Source organism: Lates calcarifer, linkage group LG6 (genome assembly GCF_001640805.2).
Source record: "Lates calcarifer isolate ASB-BC8 linkage group LG6, TLL_Latcal_v3, whole genome shotgun sequence".
Classification (NCBI taxonomy): domain Eukaryota; kingdom Metazoa; phylum Chordata; class Actinopteri; family Centropomidae; genus Lates; species Lates calcarifer.
Genome location: NC_066838.1, coordinates 1,431,431 through 1,455,558, shown reverse-complemented (window position 1 = coordinate 1,455,558; position 24,128 = coordinate 1,431,431). Strand labels below are relative to the sequence as shown.

At 39.4% G+C, this 24,128-nt stretch overlaps 2 protein-coding genes across 3 annotated transcripts; both read left to right on the top strand.

Annotated features, from left to right (window-relative positions):
• The first annotated feature begins 1,819 nt into the window (after positions 1–1,819).
• On the top strand, positions 1,820–13,986 carry si:dkeyp-110g5.4 (uncharacterized protein LOC561637 homolog). Its single transcript, XM_051070977.1, is given in 6 exon segments — positions 1,820–2,200; positions 3,519–4,287; positions 4,290–5,114; positions 6,387–7,205; positions 11,617–12,189; positions 12,636–13,986. Coding segments are annotated over 6 exon segments (3,549 nt in total). The 5' UTR covers positions 1,820–2,183; the 3' UTR covers positions 13,182–13,986.
• Positions 13,987–17,415: 3,429 nt separating this feature from the next.
• igf3 (insulin-like growth factor 3) lies at positions 17,416–23,688 on the top strand. 2 transcript variants are annotated; one of them, XM_018701580.2, is made up of 4 exons: positions 17,416–17,498; positions 19,397–19,541; positions 22,010–22,197; positions 22,423–23,688. In XM_018701580.2, the coding sequence occupies exons 1-4, from the start codon at positions 17,454–17,456 to the stop codon at positions 22,642–22,644; spliced, it is 600 nt and encodes a 199-aa protein (XP_018557096.1). In that variant the 5' UTR covers positions 17,416–17,453; the 3' UTR covers positions 22,645–23,688. The 2 variants fall into 2 exon arrangements, with proteins under 2 accessions (XP_018557096.1, XP_050926970.1); XM_051071013.1 differs by having other exon boundaries at positions 17,453–17,498; positions 19,446–19,541.
• Positions 23,689–24,128: the final 440 nt, after the last annotated feature.

Genomic DNA, 24,128 nt, shown 5'->3' with positions numbered 1-24,128 from the left:
TGTTGCAGAAGCATAACTACCATATATGCAGGTAATGCAGATGCTTTGGGGCCTGCAATAGTTGGAGGCCTGCACAAGTTTATTGTACTATCATCTCAAAAGATCTTGAACATCTCTGGCACTGAATCTTTACAAGGTGCACTACACTTAAATGGTAAGCTGAGAGTATACACAGTACTCTGTGAGCCATCTGCTTCATGGTGTCCCTGATGTCATTCATTCACCAAATAAACATCAATAGTTTTCCATATACAAGCATATAGTTTACTGATTTACTGGCATGTGGCAATATCCACTCTTACGCCCCTAAATGCTATCTACCTTTCAGCCCCTAGATTTATAACTGGAGACATCTATGGCACTCATCACTGTATTCTGTATCAGTAAATGGGTTGATCTTCCCCTTCCATTACAGGAGATCAGCATTTGTTTTTATCGAATTAAAAGGTCCCTAGCATTAATTCTAATCTGGGAAAGACTACTTTTAGATCTTAGGACCATACATTTGGAATTAATTTACATTGAAGCTTGACACTCTGGTCCTGATCATGACTGTTTTACATTTTTAAAACTGATTTAACAATGTATCATATTACTTATTATTCATATATTAGTACTACTATTTTTATTCTTATTGTGCTACTACTATGGTATTACTGTAATTATCACGATAGATGTTGCACATTTTAAAAAATTATAATATACTCAAGTCACTCAAGAAAATCTCGTTCTCAACCTGACTAAATAAAGGTTTATTAATAAACATATAGGTGTACTGCACATGTGTCAAACTAAAGGCCCGCGGGCCACATCTGGCCGGTGAATGAATTATCTTTGGCCCGCATGACAAAATCTGTTTACTATTAGAGCTGGCCCACCGGTATATCGCACGCACCACCGTAATACTACAAGTCCCATAATGCACTGCCCGTGCGGCGGCACGTCAATCACGGGCCGGGAAAGCGTGCCCCACTCGTTCATCAGCAGTCTTATGGTATTACACACCGCTCATGTCAACTCTCAGCTATCCCTCTCCCCCAATAAATGGCTAAACGAGTGGACTTTGAAAACAGGGGTTTTCAAGACAGGTGGGAGGCACAGTATAATGTCCGCGGATGTAAAGGGCAAAACTGTGTATCTTCTGTGTAGCTGATATTGTAGCTGTAATGAATGTTCACTGTAGAAAATGTTTTCACTTGAAATTACTGTGGAAAAACTGCAGAGAGAGCCATAAGGAATTAATGAAACTGGTTTTATTTCTTTTATTTTTATTTATTTATTATGTATTGTTTTTATTTCATAATTAATGTTGTTTTATAGGCAATAATCTATAGGCCTTCTTAGTTCCAGGTTCAATATGCGCAAAAAGGTTGTTTCAATAAGTTTTCAATAAACGTTGAACCCGTCCGGCCCTTGACTTGTAGCATTTTTTTCATTTCAGCCCACTGTGTATTTGAGTTTCTGCTCTCAACCTTCAGCCAGCCACGCACGACATGCGTAGAACGGCCGTTTGTCCCTGTAGTCCCAAGGCAAGAATACGTTTCACACATAGACTGTATATCTCACACAGCGGAACCGGAACATGTATGTGTGAGCTAAAAGGAGGGTTCAAAATCATTCACTATCAAATGCGTTTTGTAGGGCGTGAATAAATGGAAATGGACTTTGGCCGATACACAAGGATGGCAGATAAACAAGAGAACTGTATTCAGTGAAAAGAAAGAACCTGTCCTTAAAAAACTGACGAACCTAACATCAAAATAAAAATGTAAATGGTTTGCTACCTTGAATACAACCCATGTAACAGACCGGAAGTTTGGTGTAACAAATGCGATACAGCAACGGAAGCCGAGAGGTGAAGTGGCGGATGCAAAATATACACTGAAACATTCTGTTAGTGCGACCAAATCAAAGGTTTGTGAAGTCGAACCACGGTGATCCACAGACAGCATCTTTTTTACACTTTGAGGACGGAAATAACGACGGGAATGACTAGCACGCATTTGACGTTACTGTGTGTAAACTCTTGGTGTCCATGGCTTTCATGTTAACACAGTTAATGTTAGCGCGTATTATTCTCCTGTTTCATTAAAGCTGCTGATTCGTTATGTCTGACGGTCGTTTCAACAACACAAGTCAAGTTTCACGTCCTTTCAGGAGCCAAGAGCCCCACAAGTAAAGAAATGGACGCAGCTCACAGGTACAGTCATGAGGTTTTTAACAGCTGACAAATGCTCGGCTATTTCTTGTTATTTTTGATGCCTTCTTTTCGCTGTAATATAGCCGTCTTTATTGATTTTAAGTTAACTTATTTCAACTTAACTAAAGTTGAGTATATATGCCACCAGCTACTTTTCCTTTTACAACAGTCCCTGTAAGGAACCTGGTTTTAATCATAATTATTAATGCATGTAAGAATCGCCAGCCCTATATGGAAATTACCAAGTTTCTCACCATCTGTGCTGGAGCTTCTTGTATACAAGAAGCCACAGGTGCATAGATTAAAAATATGGTAGGTCCTTCTGTCAGACAGGAAATATCAGAATAAACAACAACCAAAAAAGCAAAACAAACAAATAAAGAAGCAAACTACTTCTTTGACCTTAAGGCTCAGATTGAAATTAATAAAGTAGTTTAGATATGTTTTACATCTAGGTTAAATAATGTAAAATAATATAGGAACACTCAACAAAACATGTAAGAAATAAATTGAAATATTGATATCTTAAAACTGAAGACAGTGCCTAAGGATAAAGTAATATAGCAGGTCTCACTTAAAGCCTATCAGCCAATATTGTACTTTCAAGAGATATATATGCATATTTGTAAACATGGAAAAAAAAAAAACATACATGTACACGTACATGTAATACCAAGTGTTATCATGAATGACATCACCAATGAGTAGAATTGATAAACTTGAAGGAATAGTTTAGTGTTCTGGGAAATATACTTATTCTAGTCGGAGTCAAGACATTGTTAACCTAGTTTAGCAGGCTAGGTGTTTTCCCCTGCTTCCAGCCAGGCCAGCCACATTCCGACTCCAGCTCTGCACTTCTGTACACACAAAGTAATGAGTTACACCTTTTTCACAGCAGACGTTTTGACTTGTTATAGGGAACTGACAAGTATTATTGACAACATTGACAATGGCTCTCTTCTGTTCTTCTGTGTCCCAATAAGCCATGGCAGTGTGACATTCTTTTCCTACTGTGATAAGTCAAAATGTCTTCTGCCTGTTGATAATAACAATTACATCACACTTTCAGACAGAAAGGGAATGAGTGTGTTTCCCAGAATGTTGAACTATTCCTGTAAGGACTGCACTGCAGCAGCATTGTAAAGATATACACCTGTAATGTTTGTGTATCTTTCTGTTTGACAGAACACACAAAATTTCATTACTTTAGACAAAAGTGTCTGCCACATAAATAAATGTAAATGTAAGATTTAAACTTTATCATCTTTATCATCTAATTGACTATCATGTTTTTATGCTCTGTTGTTTTTTCTTTCAGTGGGACTGGTGTCTTCTACCAAGCAATACCTGCTGTTGGAGCTGATGGGAGGAACATCATGAAGCTGATTCCTGTAGAAATTGTCAATGGACGATATGTCCAAAATCAAATAAGCAAACCCAGAATGGATTCTACACCACAGAAAGCTGTCAGTTTTTCCTCAGCACCTGTTCAGATGGTAAAAAAGACAGCTTTAAGTCCTTCTGCCACTCAGCAACTTGTCAGGAAGGAGGTTTCCTTTGTCAGTGCCTTGCCTCATCAGGTACAATTGAATCATGGTAATTCACTGAACAAACATCCACCACAGCAACAGACCGTAAATTTCATGGCCAAAGTACCTCTAATTGCAACACCTGCAACAAGCTGTGGGAATTCAGTTAGACCTCCTGCTCGGCTCCCAGTGACAGTGAAATCTCCAGCACTCCCCAGAGGACAGTACCTTCAGATTCCCTCTAATGCACAAGTTCGAACAGTCCCGGCATCTGAACTTCCTCCAGATATCAAGAAACAGATTTTTACTTCATCAGCCGACTCCTCTCCATGTTCAGGCTTACCCAGTGTGGTCTACGTGTCACCCGTCATGACCATGGATCAAGGGGTTGATTCTGGACTTCATTCACTCAAGCTGCCTTCTAAGACATCAAATAAGGCTTCATATAGACCCCCAGCAAAGGGATCGAAACCACCTTTAAAACTGATTCCAAAGGTTTCACAAAGGCCCAACAGCCCTATAAAGTGGGAGATTGAAGAGGAGAACAGCCAGCGGCTCCAAATCTGAATCATCTTCATTCTCCTTCTGTCACGTCAGAGATTCTTCGAGCTGTGGCAGTGAGAGAAAATACCAGCCAGCACTGTAATGCCATCAAAAAACAAGTTTCTCAGTCAAGTCAGGGCAAAATTGGACAAGGACAGGAAAATGCCTTGGTCGTGTGCAACGGGAAGGTCTATTTTGTGGCCAAAAAATGCAGCCGACCATTTACAAAGGGAGCAGGTAGCTCAGCTACAGCAGTAACAAAAAGTTATGAATTCAACAGAACCACTGTATCTTCAACCCAACAATCTCAAAACTCAGCTGTTGCTCAAACACAGCAGGGCCTCAGACTTATCATTCCAGAGGAGTCAGATGAAGTGATTGATCTTTGTGAAGATGATGCTCTGGATGACTTGTCCCAACAAACAGCATCAGCAGTCTCTGCTCAGGATGACGACAATGTAATATTTGTGTCATATATTCCACCCAAATCTGAGGCTCGGTCACCACATGATTTGATAGACCAGACGGCCACAAGCAGCTTGAACAGTATAACAGAGGAAAAGAGCCTAGATGGTAGAACTGGTGATGATGGCAGGGATGACGGCTCTGCTCTTAACGGAAAAGGACCTGACCACAGCACTTTAGTCAGCACAGTCAAAAATATTACACATGTTTGTGGTTCAGCAGTGATGAACATGCATAATAATGGGGACTCAAGCATGGAGAATCAGCAGAGTGCCTCCATTCAGCAGGTGGAGAGAATGGAAACTGACGAAGAAATAGAAGCTGACAACAGCAGTGGATCATGCTCTCAGAAACAGCAGGACACCCGCAAAATGGAGGTGGAATACTTACGTGTCTTTGGTAGAAATGTTTTCAGGCAGGGATTTATGCAACAATAAGACTGTCCTTAAATCAGGGTTGTAACTCAGTTGTTTGATTTCTAAAACATTGTAAAATAGTGAAAACTTTCCCTCCCAGTTTCCCACATTTCATGGTGACCTCTTCAGATGTTTTGTTTTATCTGACAGTTTAAAACCCAAAGAGATTCATCTTACAATGACATAAAACAGAATAGAAGCCAATCCTCACACTGGAGGAACTGCAACCAGAGAATTAATGTATTTAACTGAACAATCACTGTGGGGCAGGTATAGGGATATAACAAGCCATTTAGCCAAAAATATTCTAATGCATCGCCTCAGATGTTTACATCATTACAGCCTCACCTTTATCATCTTAACAGGTAAAACTCTGGTATCCCATAATGTTAACTGTCTTCTTGTTGCTGTGTGTTGCCCATGCATGCAGTGTTTCTTCACCATCAGTTGCTAAAAAGTCATTGTTACTTACCAGATAACAATGTTTCACCACCTGTGTTTTGGGTTTAGTCTTAAAAGAAAGCAACAGTTCACTACAGTTTTTTTTTTTTTTCATAGCACTGCTTGTTTGTTCTCTCCAAAGTTATTCCTGAAATCATAAATAAAAATACTGTGGGTCCAATGGGTCAAGAAACATGAGCAACACTTGCTCTTTATTTGTAGGTTACAACATGTTCAGGAATTAGCATTGTGTGAAAAACACAGCCCCCTCATTTATTTCAGTGGCACTGGAGGGGTCCCAACACAGGATGTTCTGGGAAAAAAGTTGAACCTGGCTAAACAGCAAAAAATCCATTGTCTATGATGCATCAAAATATCTAGTTTATATATAGAAAAGAATGGATTCCAGGTAATTGTCATGTCTTCAGTCAAGAAAGTGGCCTGAAAAAAAGGATTTTTCAAAAGTCAACAAAATACTGGAATTTGCCCATAAAGGACCAAACTTCAGTAGAAAACTGTATCCCTTACAAACAAAACAAGACGTTTGAAGAAGTCTCTGTGAGGTTTATGATGGACAGTTTTTGATGTTTCATAAAGTAAATTAATCTGCAGATGAATTGATAGTGACACTGATCTTTAGTTGCAGCCCTAAATGTGGTGTCAGAAAATATTTTTTTATTTGCCACTGATAGCTACACCAACAACGAGTGAGTCATCTTAATTCAGCTATAAAGATACACTATCAGGATCATATTTATGTATTCTCTGTATTTTATGTCTCCGTACTTTCAGGGCACTCCAAACCGTGCACCATGTTGGACAACTTCACTGGAATCAAAACCCTGTCAAATAGCCGACCATCTGCTGAGGCAGATGTTTGGGATTACAGCTGATTTGAAAATTTGCCTGCAGAGGATTGATGAAGCCTCAGCTGGATCTGTCCCTGCAGAGCCTTTAAAGAGTGAGTCCATAAGCTCAGTGGAGGGTCATCTTTATAGCCCCTGTAAAAAACAGACAGACACCTGCAGCAGTCTCCACTGCAGCCACTCTACAGCCACTCCAACTCCTCACACAGATACCTCACCTCCCAAATGTGCTCTTTTCCTACTGAAGACAAAACCTCTCTTTGCTTTGAATGATAAGTGCCATTCAAGTCAAAGTTCACTCAAGGGAACATCATGTGATGTTGAAAATGCACCAGTGATTGGCTATGTGGAACCAATAGATGAGGATTTCTCTAGCACAGATGCGGATGACTTCCATGAGCCACAGGACACAGCAGCCCAGCTAAAGCCTCAGACTTGTTTGGATCGTAACACAAACACAAGGAGAATGGGAAGGAAAAGGAAAAGCACTATGTGTCCATGTTGCATACCTGGTAGTCTGAAGCCTGCAGTGAAATCCAGTACAAGTTTAGAAGAGCCAGAGAGGTGGGCATGGATGACTGAGCAGATGAGTAAAAAAGGGGGGCGAACAAAGGCTCCTAGAGAAGATGGAAAAACATCTGGGATCAGCTGTCGAACAGCCAAGAACAAGCAGAAATATAATACTGAGGTTCCAGCCAGTGACAGTTTATCCACAACATCCATGGATCCTGGTGAACTGAAAAGACACAAACAGATCTAAAGACTCAGAGAATTTCTGAAAGAGAAAGAGGCAGCTATAGAACTGACGAGAAGCAATATGAGCTGAGCTAAGAGAATCACACTCTCATGTTCTAACTGATATTTCAACATAATATGTTTATATTATAAGTTGTCTTAAAAAGTTAAAATGAGTTATTTTAAGTATATGATTTGTTATTGCTTCTATTAGTTGTTGTTGGACTAATACAACTACCATAAGTCAGAATGCAGCAGCCTCTAGTTTGATAGCCACAAAGCTAGCAGTTATGAAAAAGTGGAGCTAAGTAAGGGTTAGTGCTTCATTGCTGCCATTTTGTTTATCATAGCATGAAACTTTGTCACATACTGTATCTAGTCCACATTGAACACAACTTTTCAAGTCACCTCAGAAAGCTGAGGAGAAACACTCGCACTTTGAGCTGAAAATAAGGAAAATGTCTGCCTCTGCATAATGGCAATTTGTTTCCTTCAAGTTGGCTGGAAGTTTACATTCAAAATGCACACAGATCAGCAGGCTAAAGCAGAAAATTATTGATTATATCTAATGCATATCACAAAGGCAGCAGGCAATGTGTTATTCAACAGGATTGTCTGAAAAATTAAAGCAGTAGTGCCCTGTAAAATATTCCTGTAATTTGTCTACAAGGATTCAGAACACATCTGATGATGAAGCCTCCGTCTTATGCCTTAAAGGTTACATTGATTGAAAATATTTAACAAGTTGTATGTTGAACATGTCAGTGGGACAAAACTACAACAGAAGCATCTCTCCATCCAAACTACAGCAACTCCTACCTCCATTTCAGGCCCTTGTGGTGCTGAAAGGAAACAAGCAAAGCAAAACCAACCTCACTGGATTGACTTTTACCAGCAAAATATGTATTTAGTTTTATGAAAATAACTTCAACTTTTTCAAAGACTATGCATCATCACCTTTTGTTAAGATTATTATATCACATAAAATTATCCTGAGATTAAGAATGAATAATCTTTGTATTGTCAGTAAGCCACTGGAGAGGTACACAAGACAAGTTATTTCTCTCTGACTGAGAAGCTTCATGTGCTCAACTGGTGGTTTTGAACAAAGCACAGATCCATAATTTATTTTCAATATGACATTTTTGTGATATTTATCTTAACAAAAAATAGTTATTAAATGTAATGTCATGTCCAACCCTGTCATTAATTACTGATAGAATATTTAGATTATATTAGGTAGAACCAGGGGCGATTCTAGGATCAGAGGTTTAGGGGTGCTGAGCACCCAGAGAGCTGCCGGCCAGGCAAGATAAATTTCACTGTTTTTCACATTTTAACACAATTTCATTCCCACATTTGTGAAAGAAAAGCATAACACTTTTTGGGAAAGTCTGTGACTAAACCATCAAATCTGATAAAGGTTATTTAAATGCTGAGCCACAGCAAAAGAAGAATGGATGAAAACATAAAAGAAACATATCGTAATCCTAATTTCTGAAGGAAGACAATTCATTTTGATACAGCAGCTCCTCAACATACACATAAACAGTATGTATGTTTCTGGAGTAAACCAGCCTCCTATAGTGAGTACCAAACATTCAAAAAAGTGACCATGGACTCATTTTTTGGACTGTTATTTTAATTGCAATGCACAACATGTGAAACACTAACAGAAATTGACTGCCTTTTTCCTTTTTGTCTGTATTATATAATACAAATACATAAATAAAAATACACTTAAAAAAGTTAAGTGCTTGAAATCCACAAAATAATAATTATAATAATAAATAATAATACTAAAATAATAAAAGAGAGGCAACCCTGCCTATGATACAATGTATGTGATCATCTTTGGATACTGGATTGTGTGTGTGTGTGTGTGTTATAATGTTAATAATGTGTTGGTATTGAGTAGGGATGCTCCTTATCGGCCGATATGGACTCTCAGGTTGATCGGTGGGCTCTCAAAGTGCCGATCAGAAAACCCGTTCACATTTTTTTAAAGCCGACTAAACAAGATATTTTTGTTGCCACCGAGCCGACGTTAGTCGAGCCGTCTCTTATCATTCTGTGATCGGTATCGGCAGATTTATAAATGATTCCTGTGATCGGTGATCGGATCAAAGTTTTGCGCCACATATATCCTGGTTTAAGCCATGTACTTACACCACTTAGCTCTGTGCAGATAGAGCGCTCAGAGCCCTGGAAAGGTGGCCCGCATGGGGTGGATCAAACCATTTTGAGGCGGAGGGGTTGCTGTTGGTGTATTTTTGTTAAATATTACGTTTCAACCAAGTACTGTATGGTTTCGACGCTTTTCTAGCTTGTTTAAAAAAAAAAGGATATACAGTAAAGAAAAAAAATTCAAATCTCTCAAATTTTAGGGGTGCTGGGATTCAATTTAGGGGTGCACCCCCAAAAATGGGCTAGAAACGCCTATGGGTAGAACATTATTAAGAATGGAGATGCTGTTGGGCTAGTCAGTCTGTCCATCGAGGTAACCCAGCCCCCCCTGTTTATATGGAGTTGTAAAATAATCTAAATATTCCTGTTTCTAAAGTCCACAATGGTCAGACCTTTAAAGTTTATCTTCAGATGATTTGTTTAATTGTCAATGGAACTCTTCAGTAAATGGACTCTACTTATATAGCGCTTTTCTAGTCTTTTCGACCACTCAAATAGCTTTACACTACACTGGGAATCGAACCACCGACCTTCTGAGTGGTGGGCCGCTTATTAAAATCTGTCCATCATTTATTCAGATCCATGCATCAAAAACACTGGAGACAGTATGGAAAGCCATTCTCTAGGCGTCTGGCCAGCTCTGTGTGGTGCATGGTTGTTTGGTTTGTCAAGTCGTGGGCATTGACTGTATAGTGAGAAGAGGAGAGGAGAGAGAGCATTTTATATACGATACAGTCTATGAGAAGGACTAGAGAATTGAGTCCTGCGTGGTTCAATCTGGATAGCCGTAATCAAAGTGACGTAAGAACCCGATATCGCCCTCTGTCGGTCATACTGCGCAGGAAGCCAACTGCCACGCCGTTTCAAAAATATTTAGAAACGCCGTTAAGACACCGAACGGTGGGGAAATGACACGCGTAATGTGAGAGCTTTTATGTTTTCAAATGTTGCCGGAGAAATGAATGAGTTTGAATCACAGACTGTGTTGAGTTGATTAAATAGTAGGGTGTAAGGCCATTTGGTCGCTTTTATTCTGAAGAACCGGACCCGGAAGTCGGCGTGTTTTACGACGAAGTGAAACTGCAACAATTCTCAAATCGGGCACTTTTGACGCTGGAAACGATTACCTGGTCAAGGTATGAGCTCTAATATCTGGTCTTTGTCAATTTTATAAGGGACGTTTGTTGGGTTTTAAATCCGCACGAGACACGAGACACACTATCATAGTGTTCTATCAAAGCCAAAGCCATTTAAATGAGGCGAACTCTGTGCGGGGAGGACTGCCTCATTCACGTAGGAGAGATATTCCTCCGCCATAAGAATCTAACAAGGACGCGTTTCATCATGTCGACCTTTCATACTGCGGACATTGTTACTAGTCTAAGTCATCTTCTCTTTACTGTTATTAGCTTCATTAGCAAGTTTCCTCGGATCAGGTGTGTGAGCAGCCTGAACTTTACAACACTGAACTGTTAATGCAGCGTCTGCTCCAACATTAGGCCTGTTACTAAGATACTTTTTATTGACACGGATAATTCTTGACACATGTATGTTATTCTCTCACAAATTATCACTAAACAGCATGATTGATGTTCCAGTCGTGGAAACTAAAGTATGGTCATAGCCATAATTTGAGAGCTACCGAGTTCCTTTTCCAGAACATCACAGGATATGAAATACTGGAAATTGAGGGCTGCATTTCAAAATAAACGTTTATTTAAACATTCAGTTTCCACCAAATTTGAATGTCACATCAAGTAACATCCTCATCCACCTCAATCCTCAGAATACCAAGGACATCACAAGACAACTTCAAGAAATAATTGAAACTTTACAAAAGCAAAAACTCCTGCCAATGTAAAAGGAATGTAATAAAGGTAATAATGTGTAGTAGTTCAGTTAAAAAGGGACCGCTGAGTCAAGCAAGGATGAAGTCTAACAGCAACTCTGCTTCAGCAGTTTAATTATTGAATACTAACTAATATCTACCACAACCTAGCAGGATCTGAAGTTCTCACTTTGTCTGAAAAATGTAAAGATAGTTATGCTGATGTGAAATAGAAAAAGAACAAATCTACACCATTGTGAAAATTGTTATATTCAGCCAGCTAATATAGTATGAAAGTATAAGTCCTAATATTGGGAACTGGTGGCTCCATAACAAAAATCTGTGTGCTTAAAACACAGATTGTGGTGCCTGCACCCAAACTGATAAACTGTTTATGTGTACACAGGGAAATACACGGAGCATGGATCCTCCTGATAGACTGGAAATCTACATCCCAGTGGAGGCTGAGGTGAAAAACATTCCTCTGTGGAGCTTACCAAACTCAGTACTCAGAAGAATGGGCCTCCCTCTGTCTGACTCTGAGGGCTCCAGGAATCTCACTGGCTCTCCAGAAGGCATATGGATTTGTCCAGTAGTCATACGGAAGAAAGGGCAGAAACCAGCCTCCCATACAGAAAATGGTGTGGCAGAAAACATGTCCTCACTGCTGAGCAGAAAGTTTCGGGCTGCACCTGGTCCACTACGAATGTCTTTTGTCTCCTCTAACAAAGCAGCTCATGAGGTGCTGAAGGATATCACTCCGGGGAAAAAGATGTCCACACACAGATCTCACACCTCCCTGTTTTCTCAGGCCTCAGCACCACAGACCTGCCAAACTGCTGTTGTCATCTACCAAGGATGCATTTACCTATCCATCAGGAAGCCCAGTCGAAGTCAGAGTCAGCTAAAGACACGTGACCCACAGCCAGCTGCCCAGTCTTCCATTCCTTCCACATCGTCATCTAAAAGCCAGAGGAAGGTAATGTGACATTTCAGTTGGTGATTACAGTCAATCCATAGCAACAAACCAGTTTAAAAAAGTAAAACTGAGAAAAACATGACAGGTGATTTGACATACATAGCTTTAAACATGGAAGTGAAAGAAGACTGGAGTCTACAGCCAGGCTAAGGGCTGCCTTTACACAGTGGGGCTTTGTCAGTGTGCTTATATGTACGCTTACACTTAAAGACACCTATGTATCACCTGCTGTCACCTATGTGATCATTGAGTCAGATGTTAGTATGGGTTAGGTTTGTGTGTTCATTCACAATAACCAATACAGATGTGACAAAAAACTGAAATGGAAGTTCTCTTTCTGTGTACCTTGTGCTGTAAGTTCCTGCTATAGACTGTGGATTTTGTCCATCAATTACTCATCATTGTTATCAATCCCAACTAATGATACTACTTTGTATGTCCTGCAGGAGCTGCTAAACAACAACAGGCCCAAGAAGAAACACACCACTTGTAAAGTAACACACCATGAAAAGAAGAAAGATGTTACACACAAGGTAAGGGATGTGTCCTCGTCCAGGACTGCTCATTCTGTCCCTCAGTCCACTGACAAAGTGCACAACCACAGCCACCGTCACAAGGATGCTAGAGGAGAGTGGGCGGTAGAGGAAGCAGGAGCCCTGGAGCCAGCTTGGTTGCAGTCTGAGGGGGAGCAGGAGGTGGTGGCCATCAAGGACAGTGGTGAATGTGAGATGCAGGGCCTGGATGGTGATGAAGCTGAGAGCACCAGTCAAAACAATGACATGGACAGTAATATGGAAATCCAAAGTGGCGAATTTAACCAAAGTAGCAGCGAAAGCTGCACCAGGAGAGAGCCTCTAGGTGCAGCTTGTGCCTCCAAATCACTGGTGAAGGAGTTTGACTTTAAGGAGTTGGCACAAGAGGAGAAGATTGCTCGAATGAAGGCCAAACTCAGAGACACTGAAGCTGCTTTCAACAACCTGCATTCCTCATAATGACAGCTCAGTCAGGCTGAACAACCGGAATGATTCTTTAGTTCCACAAAAAAGAAACTCACATTAAGTTTGTTAGAAAGCAGGTTTCAGCAGTGTGAATTTTCTTTTTGGTATGAAATTCCCTCTTGTGTCACTGTCCCTCCACAGCAGCCCAGAAAGAAACACCAGGGAAATGCTAAGCAGGAGTTTGATGCTAAAAAAGACTAACTTTAGAAGATACCCACTTGGTTTGATTATCTCAAATTGCTGACTGCTGCACATGACTCAGAATGGGAACTGTTGATTTAGTCCCTCATCACTTACATTGGTGTATTAAGTAGGGAACTTGTAATTTCCAGCATGAACAGGAGGAATTATGACAGGCTTATTTAACCAATTTCAATTTTATGTGCATAAACCTAACCACCCTAAACCTAAAATGTGTCATTGATTGTGTACATGTTACAAAGGTAGCAGTAGATATGTTACAGGACTGCATGAAAAATGAAAGTGGTATAAAAGTCTTCAGTTGAAAATATGCAAGAAGTTGTATGTTGAAGGTGTCAGTGGCACAAACACAGTAAATAGACAGACATGATCATACAGGTGATGGATGAACATAAATTATTACATTGTTGTTTTTAACAATGCAGCCTAAGAATAGAAAATATGTCAGGTCAGTCAGTCTGTACACTCCTCATCTGGTCCAATACAATCAAAAGCAAGATATCTGAACATGTACTGTCTAGAATTCCATGAAATCTGCAGTGGACTTTTATTGTTTCCAGATGTTTGCTCTCAAAATAAAATTTCCTACTCCTCTAAAGTTTGCACGGTGTTCTTTTATTAAATGCTCTATGTTTTTTTTCCACATGTTCATTGTTGCTGTGTACTGCTGCAGCCCCATCACTACACATCACGTTCACCCACTCACACAGTGCTTGCACTACTACAAAGTTGCTCTAGCTCATTCACACACTGATGTTAAAACATGGGGTTCAGTATCTTGGCCAAGGATACTTCATCACGGACTGGAGGAGCTGGGAATTGAACCAGCTGACCTTCCAATTAGTGGGCAACCCACTCTACCTCCTGAGCCACAGTCACCCCAACCCTAGTGGGCATGATGACAAGATAGCTTAAAAATAATTAAAAATTGTTCCAGTGTATGATTTAGATTTTTGTTGAAACCTGATTTGTCCTCTAGAGGTGCCATCAGGCCAAACTTGGCCTGTGGTCCTATCCATCGGGTGAGAGGCACACTTTAATGAGTGTAATCAGTTAAGTTCCTCTTTGATAGTGTCACCACCACCTCCAGGGGTCAGTAGTGGGACTTTTGAGTTGTAGTTGACATTTTCCAAACCATACTCATGGTCACACATTCAAAATGAGGCTGGTCTTAAAAGGCTGCAAATGCCAAGAAAACATCATGTGAAGAGTATTGATAAGGATAGGAAAACTGTGAAACACTGTATGTAGCTGTACACCTGAAATTTTAACATTAGTCTTAGTCTTTCTTTTGTTATATTCTTGTTATATCAGGTGCAGGATGCAGGTGTTACAGTGGTCATACTGGGACCATTAGTGTGATTTAAGTATCTTTTCCTCTGTCATCTTCACTCTTTTTGTTCTAGGATGCTTCATTCTTATTCTCAGTCCTTTTGTTGCCATTACTTAGTTTTTATGTACACCAGTTTAGTATGGCACTGACATTTTATTTTATTTGAGTCTGAGAACAGTTGTTCATCTGTTGCATTAGTGCCACAAGACTTTCATGTCCAGCTCCATACAGACTGCCCTGCCTTGTTGATATGCAACCTACAGAGACTACCTAGGGCTGTAAGTACTTCCACCACTCTTTCAGAACAAAAAAATGTCTGTCATTAATCTGTATTCATATTTACAATTAATGTTCTCTCTGGACTCTAGTATCTACTTGAGTAAGTAGATTGATAGTTTGATTTAAGTGTTTATATAATCACCCTGTAACTACTGTTCTTCTGCTTGTAAAATAGGAAAGTGGTGCCCCAGGTTTGTCTTCTGATTTGGGATGCAATTAAATCTCACCACAAGGTCCATGTAGTGTACTGTTATGGAGCAATCATACTATCATGTGATCTTTCTCAGTAGACTGAGGTTCCCAGCTTTCGTGGAAATGCAGATGTTCCAGTATCTGAATGACCTTTCCTGTTGACTTAAACGCTGATTATTCAAATTATTATACAATCTTCCTCTTGTAGATGTACAGTCACTGATGACAAGACATTAGATGTTAATTTGATTTCATTTCTATCTTATATCATTCATTTTAACATGAGAAATGTTAATCATTATTTATCAGAAAATCTTCCAGGAGAGCCCAGGTCTCTTTTTGGTGAGCACCAAACACTGCAGCTGGAAACTAGCTAGCAACACTGTGTGTGTGTGTGTGTGTGTGTGTGTGTGTGTGTGTGTGTGTTATTTTCCATCTTCTATCATCATCTTTTTTTTATCTCCTGTCTCTGCACATTTATTCAGTCTTAATGCCTCAGTTTAAATACAGTTGTTTTACACTGAAGTTGAAACATTTTTATCCCACACAGATGCATACCATATAGACCAATATGCATCATCTTACCTCTTTGCATTTATATACAATGTAGGTGTACAGTGCAAAAGGTTCAGGCACTGAAAGTGAAGTGTGGCTACTTTTGAAAATAATGCCATGTATGGTTTTTCTTTATCAATTAGCTTCAAACAAAGTGTGGTAAACAAAACCTAACTCAGCTCAGTATTTGCTGTGACTCCCTCTTTGTCTTTAAAACAGCAGCAGTTCTCCTCAGTGAACATGCTCAAAGTTTTTCAGATGCTTGGCACATAGGTTGTTCCAAACATCTTGGAGGAGTTGCTAGTTTGTCTGTGGGTTTTGGCTGTCTCTGTCTTCTGTCTCTTCATGTGATCCCAGATCGACTCCATGATGTTAAGATCAGAGCTCTGTAGGGGCCAGACCAGCTCCTGCAGGTTTCCTTGTTCTTGTCTCTGAAGATAGTGCTTTATGACTCTGACTATATGTTTGGGTATCTGTGGAATCTGAGACTGTATCCTGTATATAACTACATTTCCACTAAAATTCACTTTACAGTGATTCATCTTCATCATTCAGCTGACACAGACTAAACTTCTGTAAGTTTTCTGATTCAGCACTTAATGTTGTTTTTGACTTGACGTTACCATCAAGTCAAAAATGTGCAACTGTCGATCTCTCTATATTCTCTCTCAGAGCCAAGCCAAGAAAACATCTTCACCAATTTGAGAAAATGTGCAGCATTTAGAGAAAAAATGCATCAAGGGGAGAAAACACAAAATACAGAAAGTAGTTTCCAGGAGTCACTAAAGAGGGGCAAATGTTTGGGAACACCACGTTGTTGCCGTGGTTACTCATACAGTTGCTGAAGTCGGCACACTGTCACTGGTGTTGGAAATGAGCTGAAATGTTTTTATTATTACAGATATCTGCTTTTAACCCTGCAGTGCTTCCTGTATTTGGGTGTGTTCCAGGGGAAGCTAATTTCTGTGTGAATGAAACTGTTTGGATTTTTTTTACATATGATGTCAACCTGATGAAAATCTTGCCTTCATTTGCTATTATTTTGTCTACTTGCAGTGTGTTGTGCTCTCAGGGCCACGTTATTCAATTCACTTGTGTCTGATACTGAACAGCACTAAAGTTAGTGTTGGATGGGCTTCAGTTGGTCTTTGTATTAGAGGTGTTATTCAACAGTATCATCATTTTAGAGGATGCAATTTGTGGAGTTGTTTTTTTGTTTGTTTGTTTGTTTTTTTGAGTAATAAAAAATTATAGCAAAAATCGAAACACCTCACAGTAACTCAGTGCAATTCAACACACATCCACAAATGACATCCTCAGAAATGATCATACAGTTAAATCAACACTGCTGCAGATTTGTTTCAATAAAACCTGAACATGTTATCCTCAGTGAAGGGAGGATTAAATACAGGACTGTTGTAGTGTGTGAAATCAGTGTTCCCATTAGTTGGTTTCATTCTGGAGAGAAATATGATATCATGTTTGTGACCATCATATATGAACATACAATTACAAACATTGTAGGAACACAGCAGGACAAGTTCAACCACAATGACAGTATGTTAAATCATCTGATATGAGTGCACTAGATACAAGTGTGAAACAGTGTGAAGAGCAGGGGGAGGAAACTTCAGTGCTGCAGTCCTCCCCTCCTGCTGCTTTACTATAAGACTGCAGGTCTGCTGAGGTCAGTCCGTACAGACAGGATGCTCTCCTCATGCTGCTCCTCTGCCAGACCACAGACACTCAAGGTAGGACGGTTTCACTTTATTGATTTGATGCAGCGTAGTAGTGCAGACAACTATCTTCTCTGTAGAGCTGAAATCATTCGATAGTAACTGAAGCAGCTGGAATCAGCAGAAGATTTCCTTCTGCTCTCCTCTGTGTCCTCACTGGTGACACTTTATTTAATGCATCCAATAGTTTCCTCTAAATCCCTAGAAAGGAACTGAGTTGTAGATTTAGATGCACTGGTTGTCATGTGGGTCTTTTTTGTTGTATTAATTATCTACCACACAGCATGTCAGCTGAACATGTACATTTGTGAAAGTTGTTGATGGATAAACATACAATTCAACATACATGGATAATCAGTTACAACACAATAAATAAACAGTGAATGTTCAAGTTCAAGTTTATTGATGTTGTCATATGTGTAAGAAGCAGTGCATTCCAGTGTGAGGCTGACTATCTCCCTGTTGTGCACAGATTATTTTCTTATCATTATTTTGTCTATAATAATAATTCTTTCCAGGCAACTTCCTCAGAAATTAAGCCCTAACTTACAGCATTACTTCATCTTTTTGCAAACTAGTTCTAGCTTTGTGAACTGCTGATGGACTTCATTATTTTCTTACCAAATTACAACCAATTTATAACCATAATCCAGGTTTGACCCTGGGGCCATATATGCTGATGGGAGAGTGGGAGATTTATAAGACTCACATGTTGTATTGATAGCTGATATATTTCTAATAGAAAATAAATCTTTTTCACTCTTAATTATTATTATTTTAAGATTTTTTTTGTGTCAAATTTAGATCAAATAATTCACAGATAATTTCAGGACTGAAAGTGAAACAGCTGATTTAAAGAATATCAGAATTTATTTTCTTTTTTTTCACAAAGCTTTCAACTGCATCTGACTGTTCTTCTCAGTGGATGGAGTTATGATGATTTGCTCATTTATTATATTTCATGTTCAATGTCTATATTCATCCCACAGCTCCATACTCTTAAAAACTGTAATTTACAACTTGACAGCAGTCTAATTGCTGAACGGCATCATGACAATCTTTGCATTTAAAGCAGGGTCATGAGGAAAAAGGAGCAAAAACAGCTCAAACACTTTCTGTGCTCACTGCCACTACTGTATATCTACTCTGATACAATATGATTCAATAAGAAATCAAAGAGTACATGCTCATAGTGTACCCATTTCTTCAGTTACCACAACACTACTGCATGCTCTGAATCTTTAACAAATGCAAAAAAGTTACTGATGATCATGAATCCAATTCTAAAAAGCAGGGTTAGAAAGTTAACCTCACCTCTGCCACTGTTTCTGTACACACTTTTTCCACATTCTGTTTAAATATATTTTCTGCAAAGATGATCTCCCTCTGCCATTGTCCAAATGCTGTTTCAAAGCCCATAATGCAAGGAATATAATATATAAGTATAATGAATATTCTTATGGTCAAAAAATCCCTCATTCAATTTTTAAAAGTTTGACTTATGTCATTTGTAGTTTAGTATTATTGATATGACTGAAAACTGTAACTTACCTGTCCTTCTCAGGTTGACACTAAACAAAAGTCCCTGAATAAAATTTTGGCTGGTATACACTATACTGACATTAATTAAAACTGTGAAGTTTTCAGAGACTGTGGGAGTCACTTGTGGAACACAAGCTCAGAAACATTTTCTACCTTCATCTGGCAGCTGAAGTAAAAATTGTAGGAAAGTCATTATAAGTATAGGAATTTTGTTAGACAACAACAGGGAAGTGAGGAGAGAGAGTGTGAGTACATTTCATGTACCCTGAGTACATGAATTTAATTGTGTTTTGATCACAGATTGGGCAGAAAACCATCAACCCTTTTGCATGTTGCAGTTATGTATTCAGAGTTTTTCTTTTCGTCTTCAGGTGTTATGTGCTCACATGAGTATGTTTTACTGCGCCATGTGTCTGGCAGGCTGGCCGCTCTCCTCAGAGGCCGCCAGACTCCGCTGTGGTTCTGATCTCCTCAGTGACCTCATATTTGTGTGTGGGGATCGTGGAATCTATTTAGGTGAGTCTATCTTCATGTTATCCATTTGTGTGTGTTTTTTTTTTTATGTTTTTCAATTAGGAAGCTGTCAGAGTTTTCTTCTATACAAGTTGAAACTGTTGCACTATTGTGGCAGTAATGGAAAAGTCAGGAGGTCATTTCTATATTGCAGGTATAATCAGTGTCAGACTTTCAATTATGAATGCCCTGACCATGTTTCAGGTCCATTTATTTTAATTCTAATTTTGACCTTTTCTCCCCCTGAATTACATAACTCATGATGCACAATTGAAGCCTGCATTATACCAGCAAAGCAATTTAGATTTTTTTTAACAGCAGTGTTCATATAATATTTTAAAATATGAATAATACATAGAAAGGATGTCAGTGTGGATCTGTTGCATAATGGTCTGGACAGGGTTTAGAAGGAACCAACAGCAGCACTGTAGAGATGCATGAAAAATGTCACTGAATTAAACAACACTCTGCTTGTGTTGTTCACTGCTGTTCACTGTTATATCATTGACTGAAGCCACTGACCACTATTTTATTCATTTTAGCTCAGCAGCTCACAACCTGTGCAATTAATGTCAACAGAGCACAGTAGGTCATTTTTTTCATCATCCATTATCTATATCACTTATCCGTTAAGCGTCGTGGGGGGGCTGGAGTCTATCCCAGCTGACACTGGGTCGAGAGGCAGGGTACACCCTGTACAGATCACCAGTCCATCACAGGAGCAACACATATAGACAGACAACCATTCACACTCACATTCTCACTTACGGACAATTCAGAGTCAGCAGTTAACCTGCATGTGTTTGGACTGTGAGAGGAAGCTGGAGAACCCAGAGAGAACCCACACAGGCACAGAGAGAACATTCAGACTCCACATAGAGAACCTGGAACCTTCTTGCTGTGAGGCAACAGTGCTAACCACTGCACCACTGTGCTGCTCATTAGGGCCATTTTTGTTATTCAAAATTCCTGAATGTACTGGTCCACTTGATCCAGTGGATTAACCCAGGAAAGCCATCTAACCAACCAATCTAACTTCAGAGTGTAAATTAATCCATTTTCATGAAGACTGTCTGTCTGTTAAATCTACTGACTAACTGTCTATGTTAGTTGATGACGCACCTATGCATGTATCTGTATCCCAGTTACAAGTCTTATTGGCAGTGTGGACATTATGTTTCCATGGAACATAAGTGAACTGGTTGTTGATACAGGATTCTTACTCCATGATTACACAGAATTCTTAAATAAGCTGCAGTCAGCAATGACTTAATGATATGTCAAGGAGTGTCAGAACCCAGGTATGTAGCCCACTACACAGTCTTTCTGTAGGCTCCTGTGTTTCCAACAGTGCAATGTACATATGAGACAGCAGATAGACTTTTAAAAGTTCAAACAAGAATTAATAAATAAATTACATTTTTGAAATTTCGAAGAAAATAGAGTTGCATGCACAACCTCCATTTATTCATTTATTTATTTTCTGTCTTGCTACAAGAGAAATAAAGATGTGTTGCATTTTTACTGTAGATTTTAATAAATATCAAAAAAAAGTAAAAGAAAAGAAAAAGAAAAAACTGAAGGGAAAAAAATGTTATCAAGGTTACTCTACCCTGTGTGTTAACACTTTCTCTAGCAGAGGTGTATAACACAGATATGGCCGTGGTCATGTTATCAGCTCCACAATAACAAAACAAGCCCTGTTCATTATTTACATGAAAACTAGCCACAACACAAGTCTACAGTACTGTAGGTCTCTGTATTTAAACTCAACTTCTAATGCAAAATAGTATAATAGATAACAGATCGATGAATGGAGGTTGTGCATGCAGCTCTATTTCTTGCTCAGAACAACAGAAATCAAAATGCTTGCATTTCCATGAAAACTTGGTCCCTCTATCTGCTGAGAGATATTATGTAATATGACTGATAAAAGGTACTGGATAGACTTCTAAATGAGCTGACTGCAGCATTATGAGTTGAGTGGGACACTCACACATTTCACAGTTGACCTTATACTTAAAAAATAAATTACCCAGAGGCCCTTTCACCTGATTACCTTTCCCCTGTTCTGACCAAGGCCACCTTCTCCATCTGGCAGCGTACTATCTGGGACACTGTGCCTCAGTGTGTGATAGCTTTATTGTTAAAACACTTGTTATCTGAGACCACTTCAGCTTTCATACTAACAAAGAAAGGCACAGAAACAGAGACGCAGCAGAGGAAGAGCAGGGAGGCTCTTAGAAAAATAGACAATTCACAGTATATATTCTGCCTAATCATTAATATCATAATATATTGTTTTGTCTAATATGTTTGTATTGCTGGGCAGGATGAATCACTAGACGTATATTACATCCAGGCCAAATAAGTTTTCATTTATCTGTTGCTGCCGTGTATGTTTTGAAAGTCAGGAGGGCACTGCAGGCTAACAGAAAGACATTAAACTGAGTTTTTGTTTACCTCTGCAGGTAAAGGTACGTGGTCTGGTTATGGTGCTCGTCCCAGAGGGAAGGGGATAGTGGATCAGTGTTGCAGGCCAGCTGGCTGCGAACTTCAGCATCTGGAGATGTACTGTGCCAAACCAAAGAACCAGCAGCACACCACTGCTTTCCCAGCCACAACCAGTACAACACATACCACTACACAGCCAGACATGGTAAGAGCTCCTCTGTAAAAAGTAATTTGACCAAATAATCTTAACTAATACACAGTAAATAACTAATATAGTTACTCCAGGTGAGAATAGTGGCTTCAATACCAAAGCCAAACCAGAAATACACCATAACAAAGTTAATATCAGTGATAAGGACCAAGGCGACCTGCTGCATCCAAGCTACGTGTCCTTCAATCAACTAATTTTTCCCTTATCTTTGTCTTGCAGGCACAGCAGTTCCAGGCAGTATTTCACAAGAGACTTTTAGAGCACCGGGGAGCTCCCAACAGTCCAAAGAGGGAAGCTCATAGAAAGAAAACACAGCCTTCAGTAAAAAGGAAAAGCAAAGATTCATCATCAAACAGGAAGACCGCTACAGCCACCACATCGAGCAGGCCTCCTTCAGCCTCTGCGAGTCCCCTGCAAAGAATGATGAGACTCGAATCATGACCTCTGAACTCATGAAAAACTGCATATTTATAGTTACTGGATTGGACTCAGCAAGTTTGAAACACTGATGCTGACTGTTGTAACATTAACTTAAAGAAATTCTCTGTTTCACGGTGGTTGAAAATGACTCCAAAGCACCAGATTATCAATAGATTTGGAGGGAAACAAAGACTTGCCAGGTGATATGAAAAACCTACTGGCAGCCATATTGGACATCCTGAGCTCCAGGAAAAAAATACAGCTGAAATAACTCTCCCTTATCTGTAAATCCTCCTTCTCTTATGTCATCTTTACAGTGTTTTGGCTTTATGTGTATACTACTGTAACAGCCATGTCTGGATTTCAAAGGCTGAAACTCCATTTGATAGCTCACTACTTGACTGGCAGTCAAGTCCAGTAATGTTTATAGTCTTGGGCTTGTGGGAAATGGTGTTTGTTGAACTGAGAAAGCCATTCTTTCACTGGCACTTTTCACTTGGCACATGGCAAACACAGCTGTTTTGAATTTTGAAACATTTTAACAACAGTATAAGATTGAACACAACTTGACCTTTTGTTTTGCTGTTCAGGTCCAATGCTATCATAAACAGCTGACTCATTTTACTTTGACATGGCTGAAGTTATCATCTCTTTCCAAGACCGTTCTGAGAGTTCTTAAAGTTATCTCAGCCCTCTGTGTCTTACAGCCTGATAAAAACAAATGGCTCATCTATGCTTAGTAAGCATTATTGTGAAATTAATGAGTAAATTCAAAGTCTCAGTTTTCACTGAGAAGAACACAACAACACATTTTGGAGGAGTATTCCCTGTCCACACAGGGCTCACAGAGTATGAATGAAGCACATTGAACATTTCAGGTACAGTCACATTAAACTCCTGTGAATCGTGCTGTCTCCCATTCACTGTGACTGATGCCTCAACAACTGATGGATTCTTTTGTACTTCAATCTCCTGGCAGTAGGTCAGAGTTTGTCTTTGTCCATCTTTGACCATGTGGATGTGCTCAGCTGGCCAATAAAAACATATGTTTCAGTGTGTCATCAACCTGTTTAATACAATATAAGACTAACAGACTACAAAGTGCAGCATCACTTTCACATAATATTTACTGTTTGTGATCACTTTTATCAATCAGAACCATGACATCACATCCTTTCAGGGCTCTCAGTACAGTCTCAACTGCATAAACCTATAAGTGTGTGTGTGTGTGTGTGTGTGTGTGTGTGTGTGTGTAATACTTATACAGTAATAGTAGTAACAATAAGATTATGAGTAAGACTAATAATTTCTAAACAAAACAACTCCACAACTACAACTTCACTCACACCTGTTGCAGCAGGAGACTTGTCATCACAGATCAGACTCTACAGCTCCAGAGGCAGAAATACCTGCAGAAAGAGACAGAAGAGGAGAGAGAGACGGAAGAGCACAATACTACAGGAAAGAGAAGATACTGAGTTAGTAACATGTTAACATGGATATGA

What these genes read in the sequence shown, in the direction of transcription:
- igf3 (XM_018701580.2), top strand. Translation starts at nt 17,454, where the DNA reads ATGCTCTCCTCATGCTGCTCCTCTGCCAGACCACAGACACTCAAG. An exon ending in CCAGACCACAGACACTCAAG is followed by an intron (nt 17,499 to 19,396) that starts GTAGGACGGTTT and finishes TTTCGTCTTCAG; the next exon opens with GTGTTATGTGCTCACATGAG. An exon ending in GGATCGTGGAATCTATTTAG is followed by an intron (nt 19,542 to 22,009) that starts GTGAGTCTATCT and finishes TTACCTCTGCAG; the next exon opens with GTAAAGGTACGTGGTCTGGT.